The sequence below is a fragment of the Mytilus californianus genome, unplaced genomic scaffold (genome assembly GCF_021869535.1).
Source record: "Mytilus californianus isolate M0D057914Y unplaced genomic scaffold, xbMytCali1.0.p SCAF_2, whole genome shotgun sequence".
Taxonomy (NCBI): Eukaryota; Metazoa; Mollusca; class Bivalvia; order Mytilida; family Mytilidae; genus Mytilus; species Mytilus californianus.
The window spans coordinates 90,293,066-90,318,928 of record NW_026262668.1 but is presented as its reverse complement, the minus strand read 5'-3'; the positions used below and the strand labels follow the sequence as shown (position 1 = coordinate 90,318,928).

General features: G+C 31.4%; 1 protein-coding gene across 1 annotated transcript in view; it reads left to right on the top strand.

Annotated features, from left to right (window-relative positions):
* LOC127730392 (uncharacterized) overlaps window positions 1–25,863 on the top strand; it is a 91,431-nt gene that overhangs the window by 13,297 nt on the left and 52,271 nt on the right. Inside the window, exons 4-19 of the mRNA XM_052238772.1 lie at window positions 798–1,054; window positions 3,734–3,778; window positions 9,147–9,260; window positions 11,015–11,124; window positions 12,217–12,272; window positions 13,392–13,444; window positions 15,727–15,854; window positions 16,540–16,687; window positions 17,205–17,391; window positions 17,925–17,987; window positions 19,813–19,862; window positions 21,229–21,392; window positions 21,661–21,731; window positions 22,181–22,245; window positions 23,418–23,565; window positions 25,417–25,534. Of these exons, the coding sequence (XP_052094732.1) occupies window positions 798–1,054; window positions 3,734–3,778; window positions 9,147–9,260; window positions 11,015–11,124; window positions 12,217–12,272; window positions 13,392–13,444; window positions 15,727–15,854; window positions 16,540–16,687; window positions 17,205–17,391; window positions 17,925–17,987; window positions 19,813–19,862; window positions 21,229–21,392; window positions 21,661–21,731; window positions 22,181–22,245; window positions 23,418–23,565; window positions 25,417–25,534 (1,777 nt within the window). The remainder of the gene's footprint in view (window positions 1–797; window positions 1,055–3,733; window positions 3,779–9,146; window positions 9,261–11,014; window positions 11,125–12,216; window positions 12,273–13,391; window positions 13,445–15,726; window positions 15,855–16,539; window positions 16,688–17,204; window positions 17,392–17,924; window positions 17,988–19,812; window positions 19,863–21,228; window positions 21,393–21,660; window positions 21,732–22,180; window positions 22,246–23,417; window positions 23,566–25,416; window positions 25,535–25,863) is intronic.

Sequence of the window (25,863 nt, the reverse complement as noted above, 5' to 3'; positions counted from 1 at the left end):
TACCCATATCGTATAGTACGCTATAAAAGGCCCGACATGAAAAATATGAAACAATTCAATTGAGAAAACTAGCGGCCTAATTTATAACAAAATTTTAAAATTCCCATTTTTCTGTATTGTGAAGAGGTATTGATTTGAAATTTTTGAAATGTAGAGTTTCTGTTACAATCTTGATAAAATATATGAGGTTTTGAAACATTTGCTATAGTACTTCAGCAGATCACTTTTTCTAGATATTAAGGTCTATTATGACTCACCGAAACAGTGGTGGGTACTAAAAAAGTTCTAATTAATGAAACAATTGAAAATCATTTGTTGACAGAACATTTCTTTGACATATGCAATAATTGAAATATACTTCTAGAAATGGCTGAGTATTTGAAAAGAGATAATGGAGAAAACAGTTGACTGGTTTTTCAATCTGTTGAATTGTAATTAAACACCAATAGATATATCTAGATTTTGTGGTTACCATTTTGCTTTACTGTGGATACCTTTATTTTTGTGGGTATGAATTCTCTTCGATTGAGCATAAAGTGTATTTTTGAGAACACTTGATACAAGCCTATAGGAGATTTGAACTTTGTATAACACTTGAAAATTCATGGTCAAGCTACATCTACGAAATCGAAGAAAATTTGTGCCAAACAAATAATGATAAATCCACAGTATTTACAGACAAGTCCACCATTGACTTGATATTGCCTTCCAAGAAGTGGTAAAAGTCATATTATGCAATGATACCTAATTTTTAAACTTAAAGTTGCAGAACACATAAAAAGATAACTGTTTTATAGGCAATAGATGCTGTTTACTACGGTGGTTTCAGCAAAGAAGGAACAAGATTAGCATTACGTATAGGTAGGAGGCACAATCGTCAATCAGAAGTTTGGTTAGTTCTGGAGATTCCTGGGATAGGTCGGCTACAGCATCCATTACATCCTGACACCCTGGTCAGTAATGTCAGTAACAATGAATATACCGCTGGTGGAGTCAAGATAGAAATGGTTGAACCAATGAAGAAATGGAAAATATCTTATAATGGCCAGCTTAGGTATACAGATTATGTACAGGTCAGCTTAGGTATACAGATTATGTAAAGGTCAGCTTAGTATACAGATTATGTAATGGCCAGCTAAGTATACAGATTTTATATAATGATCAGCTTATAAGCAGGGATATGGAATATATATAATGGTAAGCTTATGGAAATGGAATATATAATGGTCCAGTCTAGGGATATGGAATATATAATGGTAAGCTTAGGTATATGGAATATATAATGGTCAGCATATGGATATGGAAAATATAATGGTCAGCTTAGGGATATGGAAAATATAATGGTCAGCTTAGGGATATGGAATATATAATGGTAAGCTTAGACTTAGTGATATGGAAAATATGATGGTCAGCTTAGGGATATGGACTATATAATGGTAAGCTTAGGGATGTAGAATATATAATGGTAAGCTTAGGGATATGGAATATATAATGGTAAGCTTAGGGATATGGAATATATAATGGTAAGCTTAGGGATATGGAATATATAATAGAGAGCTTACGGATATGGAATATATAATAGAGAGCTTATGGATATGAAATAATTATGGACAGCTTAGGGATATGGTCAGCTTTGGTTTCATAAAGTTCATACAGAAATCAGCTTAAAATTAGGTACCGGTATGACACAGGTTATGTTCTTCTCATATATTTTATGACGGTATAATACTTAACCCCTAACAGGAGGGATTGTGCCTGATATTCATATGATGAAGACATAATCTTTTAATCAGTTTAATTGAGGTCTGGAGCTGGCATGTCAGTAACTGGAACTGCAATGAAAACCCATTGGTGGCCTTGGGCTGTTGTTTGCTCTATGGTCGGGTTGTTGTCTCTTTGACAAATTCCCCATTTCCATTCTCAATTTTAGTTTTTTTTATGGCTACCTTTAGTATACAGATTTATTCAAACTTGATTGAGCTGAATTGAACAAGGAAATGATTTTTTTTATAGTTACTTTTTGCTCTTCTAGATGATGTTACTTAAACTGCCTTTTTTCAAAGTGTCCAATTTTATCTTTGAATGCCTGTCTGGAATATTACTGCATGATCTAGACTTTGTCATAAATTTTATCTGATTAATTGACAATTTTGAAATTTATAAAAAAAAAATTTATGTTTTTCGTTCCAATTTTAACATAGGTGATAAGCATCATAAGGCTCAAGAATTGAATGCTGAATTTTATAAAATTTACAAAATGAAAGCAAGTGGCCATCAAATTTATAGCAGGAATTGCTTCCAGTCTTCATGCAAAATGTAAAGGAACTTTGCATGTGTTTCTTATATTAAAAAAAACAACAAAAAACAGCAATTAATTTTATATTGTAACTTTGTTGGTTTCCACAAATATCTCGAGAGTCATAGATAAAAAAAAATATATTTGTTTACATTTCCCTTGATTAATCATAACTATTGGAGTCTCTTTAAAATATTTATTAATGATTTTAAATCTTCTTTATTAGATGAAACCTGTGACCCAGTATTGCTATCAAATATTTCATTAAATTGTCTTCTTTATGCTGATGATCTTGTACTGCTTTCTGAATCTAAAAAAGGCTTACAGACTGCATTAAATAAGCTGGAAATCTATTGTGAAAATTGGGGTTTAGAAGTTAATTTAAAAAAAACAAAATCTATAGTTTTTAATACATCTGGCCGTATTAAAGATGCACAGCTTTCATATAAAGACACATACATCCAAAATACCCAACATTATACTTATCTTGGCATAACTTTTAGTGCATCTGGCAGCTTTTCAGAAGCCAAAAATATGTTATATAAAAAAGGTTATGGAAGAAAGAATTATTCAATGATAAAAGACAAAATAAGACCTCTGGAAATAAACTTTGAACTTATCGATTATTCAAACCAAACTTTAATTTTGAGCCATACTTATTGAAATTACCATATCTTCACAGATGTGTTTTAACAAGATTTAGAATTGGAGCTCAAAACTTGAAATAGAAAAAGGGAGTTACTTTAATATAAAATTAGAAAATAGAATATGGAAACTCTGTAATGAGGATGTAGAAGATGAGATGCATTTTCTTTTAACATGTAAAGCTTTTGTTAATGCTAGAAATTCCTATCTAAGCAAAATATTTAGTAAAAATAAAAATATTTCAAAACTTGATAACAAATCTCTGTTTATTTGGTTAATGGGAAATGAAGATAAACATATTTTGATAATAATTTGTCAATTATTAGAGGTTTTAAATAAAAACAGGAATACAATACTAAATAAGAATACTTTATACAGAGTTATAGATATATATGATCATATATGCATTTACAATAGTTACTATTTACATTTAATTAATAATTGGTATGCTGTGAGGTGTACTGTCCAATAAAGGGTCCAGAATAACAAACAATGGTTCATATTATATATTTTTATTATAACAAATTACTTATTTCAGCTACTTTGATATTATATATTAATCAATTAAATCAAAATTAATCATGTTATGTACTTTGTTTAACCTATTTTTAATTTACTTTTATATTCTGTTTGAAATTATATTGGAAATATTCTGCTCATTTTGGGCGCCGTGATTGGCAAATAAAATATTTGTTTGTTTGTTTGATTAAATGGTAATTGTTTTTATTTGAAATTGAGACTTTTAAAAAAGTTATTCATCTGACAAATTAATATTTATTTCATTTATTTTAGGTTTGAAGGTACAGAAAGATTAGTTCATGTACAGATGTCATTAATGTAAGTTATTTCTTGAGTGCCAACATATTTTATTACTTTAATGACAACATGTATACTGACAACTACACAAGCAGATATCAAGATATCTACAAATCCACATAATTTCTCTAAACATTACTAGCAGGGTGCCAAATCTTTTATCCATATTGTAAGCTTGATTCTAATACTGGAAATACCGGGTGTCCGTTTGTCCGTCCGTTCGTCCAGTCTTGTTAGCGCTCTCACAGGTACAATTCTTGCCAGATTTTTATAAAATTTATACTATAGGTTACTATCAGCAATATCTCAGACAAGTTCTATAATGGTGGCCGATCGACTTTTTTAAAAAGAGTTATGCCCCTTGGAAATATTAAATTTATGGAAAATGGCCTCGTTAGCCCTCTCACATGTACAATTCTTGCCAGATTTTTATAAAACTTATACTATAGATTAATATCAGCAATATCTCTGCAAGTTCTATAATGGTGGCCGATCGACTTTTTTAAAAAGAGTTATGCCCCTTGGAAATATTAAATTTATGGAAAATGGCCTCGTTAGCACTCTCTCGGGTACAATTCTTGCCAGATTTTTATAAAACTTATACTATAGGTTAATATCAGCAATATCTCTGACAAGTTCTTTAATGTTGGCCGATCAACTTTTTTTAAAAGAGCTATGCCCCTTGGAAATATAAAATATGTGCAACGCGGGGACATTGGAACTCTGTTCTTTTATCTTTATTGTTGTGCAGTCAATAAGAATAAATTAGTTGATATTTCCATTTAATGTATTTAATTTAGAATGGTAATGCCTGAAAGTGGAATAACAGAACTGCTTAAAGGGAAAGTCCGCGATTTTTTACTTATCATCTAAATATGTTCATCTTAACATAAAAAACACATTCACAAAGTTTTAAATTTATATTCTTTCTATTAACGGAGAAAATCAAGTATTTGTAACTTTTTTGGTTGACCTACGTCACTGGGTTGTGACGTTTTAACCCGATTTGTTGAATCATGGGAAAAAATAAAATCTGTTAAAGTCTTAATTGCTTATCAGAATTTTACGTAATTAAAAGCGCACAGATGACCGTTGGTCGTAGTTAATAACCACAATATAAGAATGAAAGAAAATGAATATGTGTGTACCGTTTTGTATTGATTGAATAAAACTTCCTATATGAAGTTATCTAAATATAAATATTTTCGAATTAATTTTATAAATTATTGAGATTTTTTCATAAAATATCTGTAGAACATTTTTACTGCTATTGAACTGAAAATATTTTAAGTTTTATTTACCGTTATAACTTTGATAACCATTTCAATGCAAAATATTTGTGAACAGAGTGTGTATATTATTTTGTAAAGTTATTGTTTATTTCTCGATTTGAGGAGAATTCGTTTGAATTTTACCTTGCAGCAATTTAGCCTCAGGCGTACACAGGTGTGAATTCAAGCGTACACAGGTGTGAATATTGTCATTTTGAATGGATTAACAGAAAGAGTATAGCGTGTTTAATATACCCAGATGAAATACCCGATGACAATAGAGAAACAATAATTGAATTGTATAAATTAATTGAAAATTAACATTCAACTTTTTAATTCCGGAAGTGTTACAATATTAAAATGGAACAATTTTCGGTTACGTTCTATGCAATTAGCATAAAGTTAAGATATGAAGTTAAAAGAATAGTACTTTTATTCTTAAAAATTAAATGTTACATTTCCGAATTAATAATCATTGCACATCTGTTTAATTTACTTTACCGGAATTCTTTAACTTGTATTTAAATCTGGCGATGTTTAAATGCTAACAATCGTAAAACTATCGCAATTTTAAAGTTTTTAATTGAAAAAATACAACAGTACAACATGCATGATTTTTTTTAATTTTCTTATTAACATTTCATTCTTACATAATTAAATTCATTTGACAATCACTTAGACAAATTATTTGTGAAAAGAATACCAATTATCGTTTATTTAATTAATGAATATACATACATTATAAATCTAAGCTAATACATTAATTTGTTTGAGGATTTTTTTTAGGATAGCCGTCATTCATCCAAATTAGTAATACAGTTGTTGTAATTAAAGGCATATCTTAGTAATGTATTTCTGATATTGACGATTTTAGAACAGTTCGTCCCAACCTCGTTGTTCTTGAAACAATCTTTACTAGTATACTTGTAAGTTTCCTGACGTAAAAACGCCATTGAGGATGAGCTCCAGAGATAGCAGACTAGTAGCGTATTTGTTTGTTGGGGGCAGGAGAGGCCATGCAACCACTTGTACAGATAAACAAGCTTATGTTGTCAACACTATCAGAAAGAGTTCCCATCGTCGGATGGGGTATATGAAGGTCTCAAGAATGAACTATTGACATGTCTGACTCTGAACAGTTAGTAAACGGACTTAACAATGATCTATAGACATCGACCGCTTGTTCTTGATATTTGAAACTGCATGCATATATACGTTTATGAGAGTGATTATTTATCTTGTGTCTGACGAAAACTAAATGCCTGCATGGTTATATCTTGCCATACGTTTGTATTGGTTTGGTGGGTGTTCATTCAAAATCGTAATTCAAAAATTGTGTTTGTGAGATGTAGATTCACTTCAATACCGAATTTCGTCTATATATTTCACAAGTGTATACCACGGAGAAGATCTGAAGGTATATTACTCCCATTTTGTTTGGGTGTGAACCATCGATGTTTACAGCAATATTTAATGAATAAGATGATGATGGTAGAAAGAACTATGAGCGTCATGTGGAAAATATTACATGCATGTCGGACCATGAGTTGTCAATCTGTATGAAAGATTTCCAATACAACCATATTGAGTAGGAATTTTTACATGCTATACTCTCGTACTAGTATTACAGGGTTCTTGTGTCGTTTAACTCAGACACACATCTTTTACTTTAAGATGTATGAAAGGTTCTAAATATATATATATATATATATCTTAAATGTAACAATAATCAAACGCCTATAGGCAATCATTAAAATGGTATGAAGTTTTTATACAGATTTATTCTTATTTACACAATCATTAACAAACTAAATAAATTTAACAAAGTAACACCGTGACACTACGATATAACAAATGGGATACTAATTATTTTTAACCATGCTATGCAGAAACTTAACACATCAAGCAGGAACATATATATTAATATACTGTTCCCAGCATCAAGTTAGTGCACGTGAAAACCAATTAGGAACACGATGTGTGATTTTGTATAACTAAAAATATCAAAGCGAGCAATAACTTTGTCAAGCAAACATTTTTTTCACTATGCCTCTCTTTATCTCCGCTCCTTTACAATAACTATTTCGCTTTTCGTCGATCATTCTCTATATTGTTCTCTATTCGGTTATTTTTTTTTGCATTATGCCACTCTATCTCCGCTCCTTTTTCCCCCTGTCGTCCTAATCCTTATAAAGATAGGGACATTAGACATAGAAGGGGCTCTCTTATCTTCAATGAATTAATATTGATAGTGACTATAAGTGCTGCATTACTTTATATATCTACATGTTTGTTAATCGACAAAAGCTTGTATTTGCGTGAAGAATTTTTTTTTTTAAATATGGTCCAGAATCATGACAAAACAATGTTCATTTCACAAAAATGTTCAAAGGTCATGTTTATAATTTTTTTAAACTTATCATCAGAATAATTATTGGATAATATTATTATCAGAACATCATTCATTAAAAGGTGGAATTATAATTTCAAACACACACACTGAGATAAACAACGTTAGACACAAATATATGGTTCAATAAATGTTACCTGTGCACACCGGGTACCTCAATAAGAGGCCATGCATGAACCTGTATTATATAATTGTGTAATACGAATTTTTAGTTGACAGGATGTCACTGGAATACCCAGGGACGTGTATCTAATATACGTCCGTGGAATACCTAACTGAATGTGTCGCTCTGACACGACATCTATCAATAATTCTGACATACCTATTATCAATTCGGGAGGAAGCCAAAATATATATATATAATAAGATAACGTAAATAAAATTTAAAAAGAAAAAAAACCTATAAATTTGTCACCGAACATACCAGATAGAGTCACACATTTAACTGTAAAGCTAAGTGTCTTTATAAGTGACCGTTCCGAATTGATCCCGTATCAATTTGATATAATTTATAAGATTAGTTAAAAAAACCCACTTTTAATAAAAAAAAAATTGAGATGTCCGATATTTCGATATTTACATATCTATAACCTGGGAATATTTTACTATATCAACATATTATGTCCCAGCTAAAACCTCTTCCTAACATTGCTCCTTGTCAATAGCCGTTAAATATCATAATTAAAAAAATGTTATTTTATATCGTTTAACTTTATTAATTGAAAAATTATCTTGTCTAAATACGGAACTATTCTTTATACAAATCAATGCACTTTATATAAAAGAGGCATACTAATGAATCTTCTGTAAATTAGTGATTGTTACAAGAACACTGCATTTGTCTTTCTTATACATTTGTAATTGAAACTTTTCTTCCTCATCAAATCTATATTTTTTTTATTCAACGAGTTCTTATCATATAAGGATTTGATAACTATAGCTATCAGAACTGCTAGGTTATTTTGTTATTAAAAAAGGATAATTACCATCGAATCTCCCTCGAAACAATATTGTTCAAAATGGTCTTCACACACCAACTTGTGCTTGCTATAGATGCAACTATTTGCAGTTAGTTTAAGGTTGTACAACCATGTCTGATACAATTCTTTCTTTTTTTTGGGGGATTGGGAAAACTATGTAGACTTTTGTCATAACCTTGTCTGACAGAACAACCGTACGCTTGACAAGACATTTTGACACTGAATAACCGTCTACGGTAATCCCCAATTGATGATGGGAGTTTTTAACGCACGGTCGGTAAATCCCCGATTCTTTTTGTTCTTTGTGGTTTATAGATATCACGTGACTTTTTAGATCGAACATGCCGACAAGATGGCGATATGTCGAGAACTGATAGTGAATTTCAAAAATCGATTTTGATCTCTTTACATAGAGAATAAAAGTTTTTTATTTATCAACATGTGGTTTTTTATGCTTAAAGAACAAAATATCAATTTTTCATTTTTTTGCGGAGTTTCCCTTTAAGATGACTTTGTCTCTATTTCTGTCCTACAATTTAACAAAAAAACACATTATTTAAGAAAGTTATTAAAAATAGCATTTATAGAGAATTACAGTTACAGTTATAAATATTTATATTTCAAGCATTATGAAAATGTATATGCATAAAAAAAATTCCAGTATGTAATTTAAGTAATAAATATAAGATATTATGTTATGCACCAAATAACTCTCATTTTATTTTTAGATGGCAAACAGTGTCTGATCCATTCAGTTTTGATACAGATATGAACCAATCAGCCTTAGCTGATGCTGTTTCCAGGGAACTATGGACCAAACAGTTTTGGGATGCATTAAGAAGGTATATGCCATACTTATAAGAAGGTGTCAAATTTATGATTTCTTTTTATACGCCAGTTTACGGGACATATTATCGTATACCGTTGTCTGTCCGTCGTCAACATGTCGGAAATTAACTCAAAAACGCTTTAACCAATTTGCATAAAACTTTGGTGAATTGTTTATAATTATTGACGTGAGCTCCCTTTCGTTTTTTTATAAATTTAGATTTTACTTTTCCGAGTTGTGGGGTTATATTCATTAAAAAAGGGGGGATTTTCCAGTTTTTGGATAATAACTCAAGAATGCTGTCACCAACTTGCAAGAAATTTTGGTTAATTGTTTATATCTATTGACATGAGCTCCCTTTTGATTTTTATAAATTTGAGATTTTACATTTCCACGTTACGGGGTTTTATTCATAAAAAAAAGGGGGATTTTCCAGTTTTCGGACAATAGCTCAAAAATGCTTTTAGCAGTTCTCATGAACTTTGATGAATTGTTGATATCTATTGATGTAAGCTCCCTTTAGAATTTTATAAATTTTAGATTTTACATTTCAGAGTTATGGGGTTTTATTCATTAAAAAAGGGGGGATTTTCCAGTTTTCAGACAATAACTCAAAAATGCTTTCAGCAATTCTTATGAAACTTTGGTGAATTGATTATATCTATTGATGTAAGCTCCCTTTAGAATTTATAAATTTTATTTGTTTATAGTCTGACAACAGATTTACTAAGTATTGCACAACATCATAGTGTATTGCACAATAGCAAGAAATCTTTAATTGAATATAAATTCAATTCATATAACCAATTTCAAGTTCTTTGACTACATTTATTCAGAAACCTATAATATGTCAAATATTTAATTACAATCCAAATTCAGACCTGTATCAAGCTTGAATATTGTGGCCATTTTTGCCCCAACTGTTCAGGGTTGGACCTCTGCAGGCGTATCCAGCTGCGCTCAGCGAAGCAGTTTATTTAAAATAGGAACTGCATAAGTGTTGTATCATCTCAAGTTCAGTTATAGAGAACTTGAATAATAAAGATTTATTGTTAAAGGATTTGATTTGATTTTTGGTGTTTTAACGCCACTATTAAGCACCGCTTTTGGGCTATTTCGTGGCGGCCAGTTTTTATTGGTTGAGGAAGCCGGAGTGCCCGGAGAAAACCACGACCTTCGATAGGAAAACTGACAATCCTAGTCAAGTAAGATTGGAGTCGAGTGCACCCACACGAGCGGGGTTCGAACTCATAACCTCAGTTTTGACTGGCTAGTGATTACAGTAGTAACTACTTAGACCACTCGGCCACCCAGGCCCCTATTGTTAAAGGATGATTGATTGATTGGTATTAACACCAGCATTATTGGTTATTTTGTGGCAGTCAGTAATTATTGGTAGAGGAAGCCGAAATGCCTGGAAAGAATCACTGACTTTTGGTAGGTAAACTGACAATCCTAGTCAATGAAGATTGGAGTTGAATGCACATGCCATGTGTGGGATTCAAACTCACAACTTCAGTGTTGACAGGCTAGTGATACAGTAGTTCAACTACTTGGACCACTTGGCCACCAAGGCCCTGTTAAAGGAAGAGGAATGGGAACATAAAAACCTTGTTTAAGGGTTTAGGTATATCAAAAATTGAATTGCCCAAAATGGTAGGATATTGTTTGTTGCTAAATATGTTCTAGTATCTTATTTTCTTCCTTTATATGCATGAAACTTGACATTAAGCAAATAATCATGTACCGGTATCTTATTTACTTCAGTAAACATCAGACACATTATGAACTGTGGGGAGAGTTGCGTGGTAAAGTGAAGGTTGATGGATTTGATGAGAAATTTGTCACATTAACAACAATCAGGGATCATTCATTTGGTAAGTAAAATGATAATTAAGCAAATGGAATGCTTTGCAAGGGGTAGTACTTCAATTGAAAAGGGGGAGTCAAAAGATGCCTTCTATCCCAAAAGTCATGGTATGGTTTTTAGTTCTCAACAAGAGTGTGTTAGAATACTGAGTACCCCCAGCATTTGTGTCACATCTGCAGCCATTTTTCATAATTTCTCACAGCAATATGAGACAAAGATGATATGTATTTTGACAAGAGAGCGTTCATTTAAGTTTCGACATGTAATGTCACAGTACTCAAATTGCACCCAGTACCCAAATTGAATCCATTTTGCAAAAACAAAACTAGAGGAAATCTTGTAGGTTTTCTTAGAGACTAAACAATTCGCCATTATGCATAGCTTAACATAGCTAGATATACTTAGATATTAACAAAACAGTCACATTATATTTCAACATATAAAGTCTCCAGTGAAAAGGTGAAATTTACGTAAACGTTGCATGCGACATCTATAAAAAGTCTAATTTAAAAAAAAATAAATTTAAATATGTGACAGTCATTTATTTCATACGAAATACATAACAAAGGCATGGACTGTTGACCAATTGTTCAAAAAATGTGAAGAATTAAAACAAAACATCAGTTATTCGATTTTTACAGATGTGTTGTTAAGCATGGGTGCAATTTAGGTACTCCGCATTGCAGAATCTTGGATCATTTTGGGGGTCGGTTCAAACCCATTTTTCTATGATTCAGCATGGATTCAAAATTAAATATGTGGAACTATACAGTAAATAACGACACATCTACAAAAGAAACACAGAATGGAAAATTTTGTCTGTTTCTTAATTAAACGAAGGTGGATAAACCGACAAAATAGGTGCACTTTTGGTACCCTCACGTTAAATGTTAGCTTTAGCTGATCTCTTCTCGATTCTATCAAATTACTTTTTGAATGATATCTTTCCACTAACTATCATATAAATAGATTTTGCTAAAATATTCATATTTATTGTATACAAATGTTTGAATGTACCAATTTTTCTGGCTTTATTTAAAAATTCTTAACATTGATATAAATATATGCTAGTTTCTAAACAATTGTATACTGTTTCCAGGTGTAAGAGATTGGAGAACATTTTACAGATATGCCATCCATTTCATATATCTTGAGGTAAGTTTTAGGGTTACTATGCCCTACCACAAATATGGATGTGACATATACAGTTCACCTTGGTCATACATTCATCTAGAGGGATTATTTTTTATGTTTAGTATAAGAATAAGGAGATGTGAAATGATTGCTAATGAGACAACTATCCACCAGAGTACAAATGATGTAGATGTAAGCATATATAATATAGTTCACTGTTCAACCTTCAACAATGAGCAAAACCAATACTCTAGGGTCAGCTATAAAAGGTCCCAACATAACAAAATGTAAACACAATTCAAACAAGAAAACCAAATTTTATGACAAAACAATAGGGGAATAACAAATATGACAGACAGCAACTAACGATAATCACTGAATTACAGGCTCTTGACTAGAGACAGACAGCAACTAACTATAATCACTGAATTACAGGCTCTTGACTAGAGACAGACAGCAACTAACGATAATCACTGAATTACAGGCTCTTGACTAGAGACAGACAGCAACTAACGTTAATCACTGAATTACAGGCTCTTGACTAGAGACAGACAGCAACTAACTATAATCACTGAATTACAGGCTCTTGACTAGAGACAGACAGCAACTAACGATAATCACTGAATTACAGGCTCTTGACTAGAGACAGACAGCAACTAACGATAATCACTGAATTACAGGCTCTTGACTAGAGACAGGCACATTACTAATTTGAGAGAGTTAAACGTGTTTGTGAGCGCTCAACCCTCTCATTAACCTGGGAGAGTTTTGTAACATCACAGTGTAAGAATAAACTGTAAAAATCAGTTGGAAATGGCTTGACTTATCAGATTTATGTGAAGTACAAACAACAATTAACATGAATACAAAAGACACAAAGTATCTATCTTAGAGAAAGCTAGTTCAAAGCCAATTACAACTTAGAAATTAATTACCTGGTATGCTTTCTCACTGACTAAAGTATAAATTTAATAAAAGGATGCCACAGTTTTTATAGTACTTTTTTATACAAATACAGTTTAGAAAAATATTTCAAAATCACCTTTGACATTTGGTCTTTAATGTAAAGATAAGGAGATGTAGTTAGATTGTCAAGACCATTTTGAAATAATGATAAAGTTTTTTAAATTTTTTTGGCAGAACGGCACAATGATACAGGTTGGAGTTGTCAGTCAACCAGCAGCTTTGTCGCAGTATGTATGTTAGAAACACAATTTAAAAAACTTTGAAGACGTTTATTCGGTACAGAAAATAATAATTTAAAAACAATAGAACTTTTAAAACTTCCTTCAAAATTCACTGTGGCCTACAATGCCTTCTTTAATACCTCCCACAGAATAATCATTTGAGAAAAATCTTTCCTAACATAGTTTCTTTTTGTCTATCCAGGTCATTTTTATCAAATATAAGTTTAAATGGCCAGTAACACTGTTAAAAATCAGAATTTATTGAGTTGAAACTATACACGTTTTTTTCTAGCATTTTAGTGATTTTTAGGCATTTATGCAAATGAGGCTGTTTCTAAAAATAGTTACAATGCAACAAAGTCTAAGATATATTTTTACTTTTCCTTCATATACAAGATTTCAAAAGTATGAAAATATTTCAAAAGTTCTGACTTGCCATTTGGACAATAATTTGGATTTTGCATGGCTCTCTGGCAGACAGGCTCTTTAAAAGTAGTTACTCCATTAATTTTACCCCTCAAATTTTCCAACACCGACTAAATTGGTCTTTATACTTAAAAAAAAGTTTTTTAAACAGATTTTGTCTCAAAACAAGTATCACATGTACAAAATTTTCATGTTTTTTTAAATCAAGCTTCAAACTTTTTAAAAATAAGTCTCATTTGCCAAGCTAAATTCTAGATGTCAATTTCAAAGACCATGTCATGTATATGATATGTGTGTTTTGCCTGCTTTAAGTCATATATTCTTTTAATAAATTAGAACTTTCTGCAGCATAGCCTCTGAATGGTGATGCAGCAGTTGATCAATCAATGTTTTCCTTCTGTGCATTTTGTTAAAGTGACCTTATCTTCCCTTACTGATGTTTTGTAAGATCAACTTGTCCATTAACTATTGACAACAGTTTGAAGACTTTTCAGTTTTTGGCTTTTTAATTAATTTCTATATAAAAGTGAAATTAATTTTTGATAATTTAAATGGTAAATTTTGGGATATTATGTTGCAGTTCAAAAAAAAAGAGCTGATTTAAGAAAGAGGTAGGTCAGAATTGTTGATATATGAATATCAGACTTTCAATTATTGTCAAGCCAGCGACTTTTTTGCAGAAAGCTTGACATGGGGATAGTGATCCGGCGGCAGCTGCGGCGTTAACTAACTGCTTAAAAACTTTATATTTTAGAAAGTGGAAGACCTGGATGCTTCATACTTTGTATATAGATGCCTTATGTTACGAAGTATCCGTCTGTCACATTTCCATTGTCCTTGACCTCATTTTCATGGTTCAGTGACTACTTGAAGAAAAGTTAAGATTTTTTGTAGTGTTAATTTCTCTCTTATTATGAGTAATAGGATATCTATATTTGGTATGTGCATACCTTGCAAGGTACTCATGCCCATCAGACAGTTTTCACTTGACCTCAACTTCATTTTATGGATCAGTGAACAAGGTTAAGTTTTGGTGGTCAAGTCCATATCTCAGATACTATAAGCAGTAGGTCTAGTATATTTGGTGTATGGAAGGATTGTAAGGTGTACATGTCCAACTGGCAGGTGTCATCTGACCTTGACCTCATTTTCATGATTCAGTGGTTATAGTTAAGTTTTTTGTGTTTTGGACTGTTTTTCTTATACTGTATGCAATAGGTCTACTATATTTGGTGTATGGAATGATTGTAAGGTGTACATGTACAACTGGCAGGTGTCATCTGACCTTGACCTCATTTTCATGGTTCAGTGGTCAAAGTTAGGTTTTGGAGTTTTGGTCTTTTTTTCTAATACTATATGCAATAGGTCAACTATATTTGGTGTATGGAAATATTTTATGATGTACATGTCGTCTCGCAGGTTTTATTTGACCTTGACCTCATTTTCACGGTTCATTGCTCAGTGTTAAGTTTTTATGTTTTGGTCTGTTTTTCTTAAACTATAAGCAATAGGTCAACTATATTTGTTGTATGGAAGGATTGTAAGCTGTACATGTCTGTCTGGCATGGTTCATCTGACCTTGACCTCATTTTCATGGTTCATTGGTCAATGTTGAGTTTTCTTGGTTAAGTCTGTTTCTTAGAAACTATAAGCAATAGGTCAACTATATTTAGTGTATTGAATGATTGTAAGGTGTACATGTATTTCTCGTTTGGTTTATATGACCTTGACCTCATTTTCTTGGATCATGTTAAGTTTATGTGATAGTTGTAGTAAAGCTTTATATTTAGGACTATCAGCATAATATCAATGGATAGTAAAGAAGGCGAGACATTTCAGCGTGTGCACTCTTGTATTTTCAGTGTAAAGATAGGCTATTTAGTCCATTCGAATGGTGCTTTTCATTCAGTGTCTGACATTGACCTTAAGCTATGGGAGGTAGCTCCTCCAGAGGGACCAAAAAATAATTTTACTTTCAACTTTTATGCAAGTAAGTAATTTCTGTATTGAATTAAAAAAAGTTATTGATTAATTACATTGCATATGAAGATTGAAGAATATAAAGCAAATTACTTTGTAATGTGACTATGAAACACATTTACAACTGTAAGATGTTTATGTTTATCCTATGTAGTAATGCTGATTAATTGAACGTTTAATGTCCAGTGGCAAATGTCTCATGCTTATGTAGGGTGAAAACAAATTAACAATAATACAACAGGACTGGAATTTCAAATGTAACTGGAAATTTAGGATATTTGGATGGTGGCAGAAATTTTGAAACATACCACCTACAGACCCTGGTTGCAAGGATTCTTTAATGTACCAATACTGTGGCACTGCATTGCATTTAACCTCCCATTCTACCCACATTGCTGTTGCTGCATATATTGTTAAAGTTTGAATTTTGGTGGCGTCACTTTTACCATTCTCGAGTAATGCCCTTTTATAACGTTATATGCTAATGGGGCATCATCTGTGTCCATGGTCTCCATTTTTTTATAATAACAATTCTTCAAGAAATACTAAATGAAAAAATTGGAGAATAGAATTTAGAAAATCTATTAGCAATGATATTTTTCATGATTACTATGCTTATATCATATTTCAGAGGTGGACAGTAGGAGGACATTTGCCTATAGTGTAATTATCTGATTGCATATTTTATTTTACAGATGGAAAGAAATACACTACAGAAGTATTTGGAGAATGGACACCTATATGGTATCACCATGAAGACAGAGGAAGTAAAGTTTATGAGAAGTTTTGTAGATATAAGATTAATGGAATAAATGGATATGGTTTAGTTGAATTTCATTATAGGTAAGTTTTCTTTATTCTTCCAGTTTTGTTTATGTTTGAATTGACCTTCACTTTTGAGATGTCAAAGTTCATTGATGATATTTTATGATTTGCAAATGTTTTGAAATGTCTCATCAATAATAGATGGTAGCCCTATAGGTTATCAAATTTTGAACTACTGCCTTATACATTATTTACACAAAGTGCACAATCTTTCAGGGCTGTACTTTTTGTGATATTAACGATGCCTCCTCTCTTCACTTGCAATAAATACCCCTTTATAAATACCCCTTTATAGATACCCCTTTAGTATTGATTTAAAAGCAATACCTTACCAGTGGTTTTGAATGTGATCTGGCCAGGATTTCATGAAGCATCTCAACATTAGGATATTTCACACTTTGAATCCGATTAATCAAATTTATAAAATCATACCTAGGTTGTTTGGAAAATATAAATAAAATGCAGTAAAAGAAAGCAATATAGAAAATTTATTGCCATATACAATTCTGGATTTTAGTCACAATTTTCTTTGCAGAAATCCAGATGGAACTCCATACTTACCAATAGAATCTGTGCCAATGTTAGATGAGCCTGCTGAAGATATGGTCAGAAATGAGATTATGGACTTGACCTTGACCTTTCAAGAGAAAGGCTGTTGTAGTAGTCAACTAGTTGGTGGAAAAGGAGCACAGCTTGGTCTTCTTACTTCTATACAGAACCAGGTAAAATCAAACTAAAATAGAAATTTAAAGCAGCATAAAGATAAAACATCATAATTGTTTCCATGCTACAAAATAAATGTATGAATGACAATCAATATTATTTATATTCTTGAATTGTTACTTTGCTGTCTTATTATCATTTACTAATATATATCTTACTGTTGGCATTATTCAAACCGGACATTAGCTTTCTGTTAATAAAGCATACTATTTTGTATAATTTAAAAAAATAATTTTCATGTAAACATTAAAGAATAAAAAAAAAAACATTTATTTTTGGTATTTTTTGCTGTTTATGTATATAAAATTTTGCATCTGACCTTTGTACAATGTATATTGACAAAACAATGGAGTATTCTGTGCATACAATGCTATTAATATTACCATACTAATTTTTCAGACAGACTTTGCATTTGATACTTTTTGTGAGCTAAAATGGACAGTAAGGCAATTGTAATGAATTTTATTTTAGCTTTAAAAACCATTCTTTAGGGAGTTCTGCATTAAACTGATTCATCAATGAATGCTTTCAGGTGAATGTAATAGTACCAAAAGGATTTTGTGTTTCACTGGCAGCATTTAATAGACAGCTTCAGGTGAGAGAAGACTGAAATAGCAAAAAATCCTAATGTATTTATTTCAATATACAAGACATAGATAGATGCACTGCTTTCAAGATTATTTATATACAAAATTATTTTACTGTTGAAAATGTGATTTTGAAAATAATATTTGAAAATAATACCAGTATTGATTTTGGTTTTTTATTTGGTAACTACTTCCACGATGCATTTATGCGCATTTCACACTTTGGGTCCTGGGGATTTCTCTGAATTAAGTGAACTTTGAAGTTGAACTGTACAAATTGATTCAACAGTTAAAATTACCAAAGATTGATTGTTTACCAAATTAAATAAATTTCGACATTTTTTTTTATAGGGTTTTATGATATAAGAAACAAAATCGGAATTTAGGGAACGTTTGCATGTTTTAAAAATAGTCCAACTTACACAAAAGACTAAACATGTCTGTCTTCAATTTTTTCAGGCATAAGTTAATTAGTTTCACATAAATACCATACTTAAATAGGAGAAAAAAACTTAACCTGAAACTTGGTGAATGATTCCTTTGTTTACATTATTAATGACCTCATGAATAAATTATTAAATAGTATGACCAGCATTAGAAATATTTCTCTATTAAAACTAGCAAATATAATCAAATTTAATCTTCAGTATACCAGTATAGAAATAATGCAGATTTTGGCAACAAATACTTTCTGTCAAACAACCCCTTCAGGTAAAAATTTGTAGCAGAAATAAATTCTGCAAACAATTTGACTTTTAAACTGCATATTACAAAGTTAAACATGAAATAAAAACAACTTGGTTGAAAATGTACACACTAAAAAGTTCTGATAAAAACAATCACGAGAATGAAATATGGTTTCAAATATTCCCCATTCAAGAGCACAAAATTTGCATTCTTTATGATTTTTACAAAACAGCCAGCTCAGATATCCTTATTCATATATTTCTGACATTTCTTGTTTGGTACAATTATTTTTTTTTTCAAAAACACGTGTCAGTTATAAAGAACACTTTTCTAAAAGGGACATATAAAAGAGGATCCTCAATAGATGGCCTCTATTCATAACAATTTAATTTCATCAAACTTGAGCTAAAGTGAGGGTACCCAAATTGCACCTATTTTGAGTTTTTTTCACTTACGTTTATTTATGATCCAGACAAAAGTTTCCATTCTGGGTTTATTTTGTAGATGTATCCTTATGTGCTATATAGTTTCACCAATTTAAATTTGAATCCATATCGAATCATAGAAAAATGAGTTTGAACCGACCTCCAAAGGATCCATGATTCTGCAATGAGGAGTACCCAATTTGCATCCATGCTTAAATTCACATCCTTAAAAATCATATAACAGATGTATTGTTTTATTTCTTCAAATATTTAGAACAATTTTACATTAGTCCATGCTTACTATTCGTTTTTAAGAAATGAATGCATGTAACATATTTTATTTGCTCAATTTTAAAAGATGACTTTTTGTGGACGTCGCATGGTGATGTTTCCATAGATTTTACTTTTTCCAGTTAATACTTCATCTGTTGATATATACTGTGAAAGTTTTGTGCATATCTACATATAATTAGCTATGTTGAAAGACGTGCATAATGTAAAATCATAAAAATACAAATTGTTTAGTCTCTAAAAAAACTTGTAAGATTTCCGCTGCTTTTTTTTTTGCTAGATAGGTGCAATTTGGGTACTCGGTGCAATTTGGGTACTGTGACGTTAATATGAAGGACAATGTTGAATAAAAGTTAATTCTTTTATGTTCACTGCTTGATATCCAATTTATTTGGTACAAATATAGTAAATATTATGCTTGTATTTACAGATTAACCAAGATATAAGCCAATCAGTAGACAAAATCATTGCTATATTAAGGTTAGTCAAAGATTATGTTAACCAGTAGTCCAGTACCGTAGTAATTGTTTATCCATCGTCATTTATCCCAGAAATAGTTCAGTTTACCAGCTTGTATTTGAACTTATTATATACTAAATTAAGTAGCAAAATACAAGTAATTTGTATGTGTAATACAATCAATGCCGTCAAATGATAACAATATCAGTCACGGTTGCACAGGCTTTATCAAACCCCAACATAAAACCACAATGATGATATCAATTATAATATCAGCTGAACATATTAATAAAAGAAATCAGGGACACAAAAATCAATCACTCAGAAACATGTGGCCAAGTTTGATTATAAAAAATTTTTTTTTTTAGAAGTTTGATATTCCACAACGACTATCCGACTATCTGCTCTATCCATATGCATATGGCAAATTCTGGATCAAATTATAAAATTGTGAATGAAATGAATTCTTTAAAAAACATAAGACAACTACAACAACTGATGAAATTCATGACTTCGAATGAGGACTTTTGGTTTTATTTGTCAGCCATATTTTTAACAGTATCGAGATAGGTATTTTTTCTGACTGGATTTTCAATGTACATTTTCCCTGTACCTTTTGTGATACCACTTATCGTATCTTAATGTTTTTCTTCCTTTAGTGAATTTAGTGTTGATGCCAGATCTTTTATAGTCTCCATTAAACTTATATACATCATTTCTATACCTGATGTTAGAGCTTGACATTATACAAACACTTGTCTATTGTTTAAATCTATATTGTCATCTAGATGGTTTTTTAATTTTTCCAGGCCATTGGGTTATTGTCTCAGTTTTTGTATAACCCACATCTCCTTCAATTCATTTTTACAACTACATATCTATTGCTGTAGAATCATTATTGTTCATGTGGTACCAACTTTTATGGATTTTTCTTAGATATAGGTTAACCACAAATTTAAATATTCAATAATTACATTACATGTATGTTTCATTATAATACGTTATTTTGATTGGCTAACAGCAATCTCGCGTCATTCTGAAATTAACCTTCATTTCAAAATGAAATGTAACATTCATGATGACACGAGCTTCCACAATAAACTGCACAGGTAAATAAAAGAAAACTTGATAGAAATTGTGTTTTCATGATCCTAGCAAAAAATGTAATTATAAGTATTGAATGCTTCTTTCAGTAATTTATAGGATTGTAAAAGCTTCCACGCTTCATATAAAATGTACTTCAGTCCATGCTTTTACACCCCAATAAATTTACAGAAAGAAGCATTCAATTCTTAAATGAAGTACTAATTCGAAGGCTTGAATGCTTACTTTGGAAAAACTACAAAATCAAATATATATGATTGCATGGAAATTACTTTATACTTAGGGATGGTTGCCATGACAACTTAAAGAGTGCATGTTCAGATACAGTCGAAATGATAGCAACAAAAGCAATATGTTCTGATGTTGCCACTGCAATTACACAAATGTTGAAAACAGTTTTTGTGGATGCTGATAAAACCTATGTTGCCATCAGATCCTCTGCTTCAGGTAATAGTTTATAAAGATATGAAAAACTCATTTGTTTCAATATACTCCAATTGAAATACATGTTATATAACGACATACTTATAAAAGGGAGTTTTATAGTGCTAGCACCATTGGCCTCTTCAGTAACTCAACCAAAATACAGTATTTGAATAGATTTATACTTTATGTACTGATAGAAGTTCAGGAGATTAAAAATTTAAATTAAAAAAAATATGCCAGTATTACATGGAATGAAAGTGTAAAGCTTGTCATATGAATTTGATTGTAGGTGAGGATGGAACAGAGGCTTCATCTGCAGGTCAAATGGAAACTTATCTAGGTGTCAGAGGAGAGAAAGAGGTGAGTACAGTTTAAAACATCATAGTGGCAAAGGAGAGAAATAGGAAAATACACTTCATCTGCAAATGAAAATGTATGTATGTAAGGAATAGAAAGAAAGGATTAATATTTGGAAACTTATCCTGGTGTCAGAAGAAAAAGATATTGGGTATCATCTGCAGAACAAGTAGAATCTGATCATTGTGTAAGGGGGGTTTTACCCTCACTGGATATCACAAAATGTTCCTGTAAATTTTGACATTATAAGAGAAAATGTCTGAAGTCTCTGTGCAAAAGTGACTGGTTTATACATCAATAAGTCAAGTGTTGCAAAGTCTAATGTTCAAGTGTCACAAAATCTTAAGTCAAGTGTCTCAGATTCACAAATAGCTATACAGTCAATATACACTATTGAAAGTCAGGCATAATACAAGTTGAGTAGAAAGTAATATTCAGTTACTTTCTTACAGGTAATTGATGCAGTGAGAAAGTGCTGGGCTTCAGGGTTTACTTATCAAGCAGTTCAGTATAGAAGGTATGTATGTCAAGGAAATGTTATTGTGGATTCATTTATTTTCGTGGGTACCAATTTTAGTGGATTGAGGAAAGCTTGCATTTTCATGGATATTTGATGTATTTGTTTTGTCAATGTGTACATACAAACCAATAGAAAATTTCTAATTAGTTGAACATTTGAATTTGTATTTCACCTATACCCACAAAAATAAATTAGTATTCAACAAATAATAATGAATCCACATTACCCCTGTGTTGGAGTCTAATGAAGTGAGATTTATGCATAGAAAGATATCATAAACATAGCACTTTAACAAACTATTTCATAATTAAGACATAAGCCATGGTCATTCATTTAATTTTAACAAAGAATATATCAGAACTACATTAAATATAGGAGTAAATAGTGATAGGGAAGATTCAGTTTTACATTCACCCTTTCTATCATTTCCTCAGTATATAAGATGATTTTTTGGGTTTGCACAGAATCGTGTTAGAGGAGCATGGATACCTGTTTATGTAAACTCTTCCTGTTTCTATCATTGAAATGTCACTGAATTAAACATAATAAATTTATGATCATAGTGATCAAGACCTACTGCACATTGAGTGGATAACCTTAGAATTTGATAATCTAAGTTAATATCTCAAATGAAAGTTTCAATGTGAAAAGTGGAGATCAGGACTTTAAAAAGAAATAAAGGAATATTTATAAACATTGTAGGCATCTAAAGTGGATTTTTTCCTTTGTTGTAGAGAACAAAATTGTTTATATATTCAATTCTAATATGACATTCTTCTTTCGCTTTGTAAACAACAGTGTGATAAAATTCTCTATATATCTATACTTAGCGCAGACTCAGAGATGTACATTATAATGGCTGTTACTATTTACCTCCCATATAAATCAACATGTATGGTAAAATGTGTACAAACACAATATCAATTTCACTATGTTAAAATTGAAATGGAAAAAACACTATAGAACCTTTATTCTATTCTAATGCATAACAAAAAGAAGAAATGCATTAGAGCGTGAAAAATGTACAAAATCAAGATAAAATTCAATTCTGCGAAATTAAATGAATGCTTTTGGTGCATTAAAGTCATTTCAAAATATGAAGATATAAATTTATGTATACCATATGAGGCTTGTTTTCTTGTACATTTACTAAACTATTCATTTTACAGAATGAATGGACAACACATCAAAGTGTGTGTAGGTGTTGTTATACAAGAAATGGTCCAATCAGAAGTGTCTGGTGTTTTGTTCACAAACAATCCTGTAACAGGCTCAGCCAATCAGATTACTTTGAATGCATCATATGGATTAGGAGAGGTGAAATTATAATATAAAATATGCATTAAAAGAAAGTACATTTGTTTGTTTAACGATTCTTTCTTGATTGGTGGTATGAAAAGTGTTTAGATTTAATGCTAGATACTTATTCTTCCATACCACACAGGGTGCCTTGGTGGCAGAGTTGTCTAAGTAGTCAAACTACTGTATTAATAGTCTGTCAACCCTGAGGTTGTGAGTTCGAAACATGCACATGGCAAGTGTGTTCGACTCCAATCTTAATTGACTAGGATTGTTAGTTTTCCTACCGAAAGTCGGTAATTCTATCTGGTCACTGTGGCTTTCTCTACCAATAAAAACTGACCATCACGAAATAGCGCAATAGTGCTGAAAGTGATGCTAAACATCAATTAATCAATCCATACCACACCTACCAATCTCACACCACTGTGAACATGACAAATTATAAAATTGTTCAAATAAGCAGAAATCTCACAAGAAAAACATATTCTCCTCTAAAGGGTTGAGTTGTCTCATTATTGTGCTCCATGTCTTTTTTTATTCATATAAGATATGTGTAATAATCAAGAAATTGTCATTCGTTTATATTGATGTAGGAATGACATTTATGCACTTTATTCTTATTATAATATATTGTTATGTTTCTTTTGTATTAAGTTGAAAACTTCTTTTAAAGTAAGATATCTGTGTCTTACAGACACCTCATTTAGTTGAAGTATAAACCTAAATAATAATAACCCTGTAGTAAACTCTGGGATATTTAACCAAGTTTCTCCCAACTGTGGGCAACAACAATCCCTTGCAAGGTCTGTTGATAGATGTGCAGGCTGTATCAAATACACAACACATGTATAGAAAGTACCAGATGTGCATATCAACAGGAAATTATGATTTAATTTTTTTCTAGGAGTTATGCCCCTTAAATTGAGAATTTTTGCCTAAATATACTACTGCAACCATTTGTCATCTCAACTCCTCGGAAACCACACAACAGAATTGCATGAAACTTTGTAGATAATAAGGATATACAATGTACTATGTAGATGTGCATATCGACAGAAAATTATGATTCAATTTTTATTCTAGGTGTGCTCAGTGACCATGTGGAGTGTGGGGTTTGTGAGCATGCTCACAAAGGTTCTTTAAATTTTCTTCAAATTTCTTTATCACAATCTGATTAGAATACAGATTCTGGCAATGCTCTGTTCTACTTTCCATTTCAAAGACTTTCAGGATTCTCTGGTTTTGTTGTAAAGATTCACCTTCAAAGAATTGCAGGCAGGAATTTCATTGGTTGATGTTATTATTACTAGAACAGAAAGTAGAACAGAGTGTTGTCAGATTCTTGTAATCAAAGCCTTGGCACAAGATCTTTATTTTAATCTGAATGTCCTAATCAGTATTTATATAGAGAATATCATATGGCTTTATCAATATCACATCCATATCAACCTGAGACACCAATATAATCCCAAGAGCTCTGCTCGAGGGATTATATTGGTTGAGGGTTGATACGGTGTGTGATATTGAAAAAGCCATATCATATACACTTTATTATATACATATACCTCATGTAGATGTTTTTTATGTGACATGACGTCATACAGGTAAGGAGGTTTGAAATGACGTCATACAGATTATAGGTTTGACATGACGTCATACAGATTAGGGGTTTGATAAAGCCTTTGCAATCGATGACGTGACGTCATACAGATTAAAGGTGTGATAAAGCCTTTGCAACCGTGCTGATATCGATATCATCGCGGGTGGCTGATACATCACGCTTGCCAATGATTGTATTACACATACAATTTATCTGTATTTACTACCAAGTATATAATAAGTTTGCTTATATCTATTTTGAACTAGACTGTTGTATCAGGAAAGACAACTCCTGACAGTATTTTTGTAAATAGATCCTGGGACAATCAGTTGAGCATAGCCGAGAAATCATTGGGAGAAAAGCAAGTAGCTATGTCTATCAAAGGTATTAACATTAGAATGATAAGTGTATTTTAAATCTCTTTCAGTTAACATTTTACTTAGGTGGGAATTCTAATAGAAAATTTTGTTACGCTAGCATCAGTTTAAATCTGTACTTTAAGTTACATGTCAATGTTTATTTGGAGGGTACAAGGCACTTGAAAAACATTAAACTAAACTAAACACAATTATTTAAAAACCAGTTGTTGGCATGACACGGGTTATGTTCTTCTCATATATGTTATGATGGTATGATACTAAACCCCTAACGGGAAGGATTGTGCCTGATATTCATATGATGAAGACATAATCTTTCAATCAGTTTAATTGAAG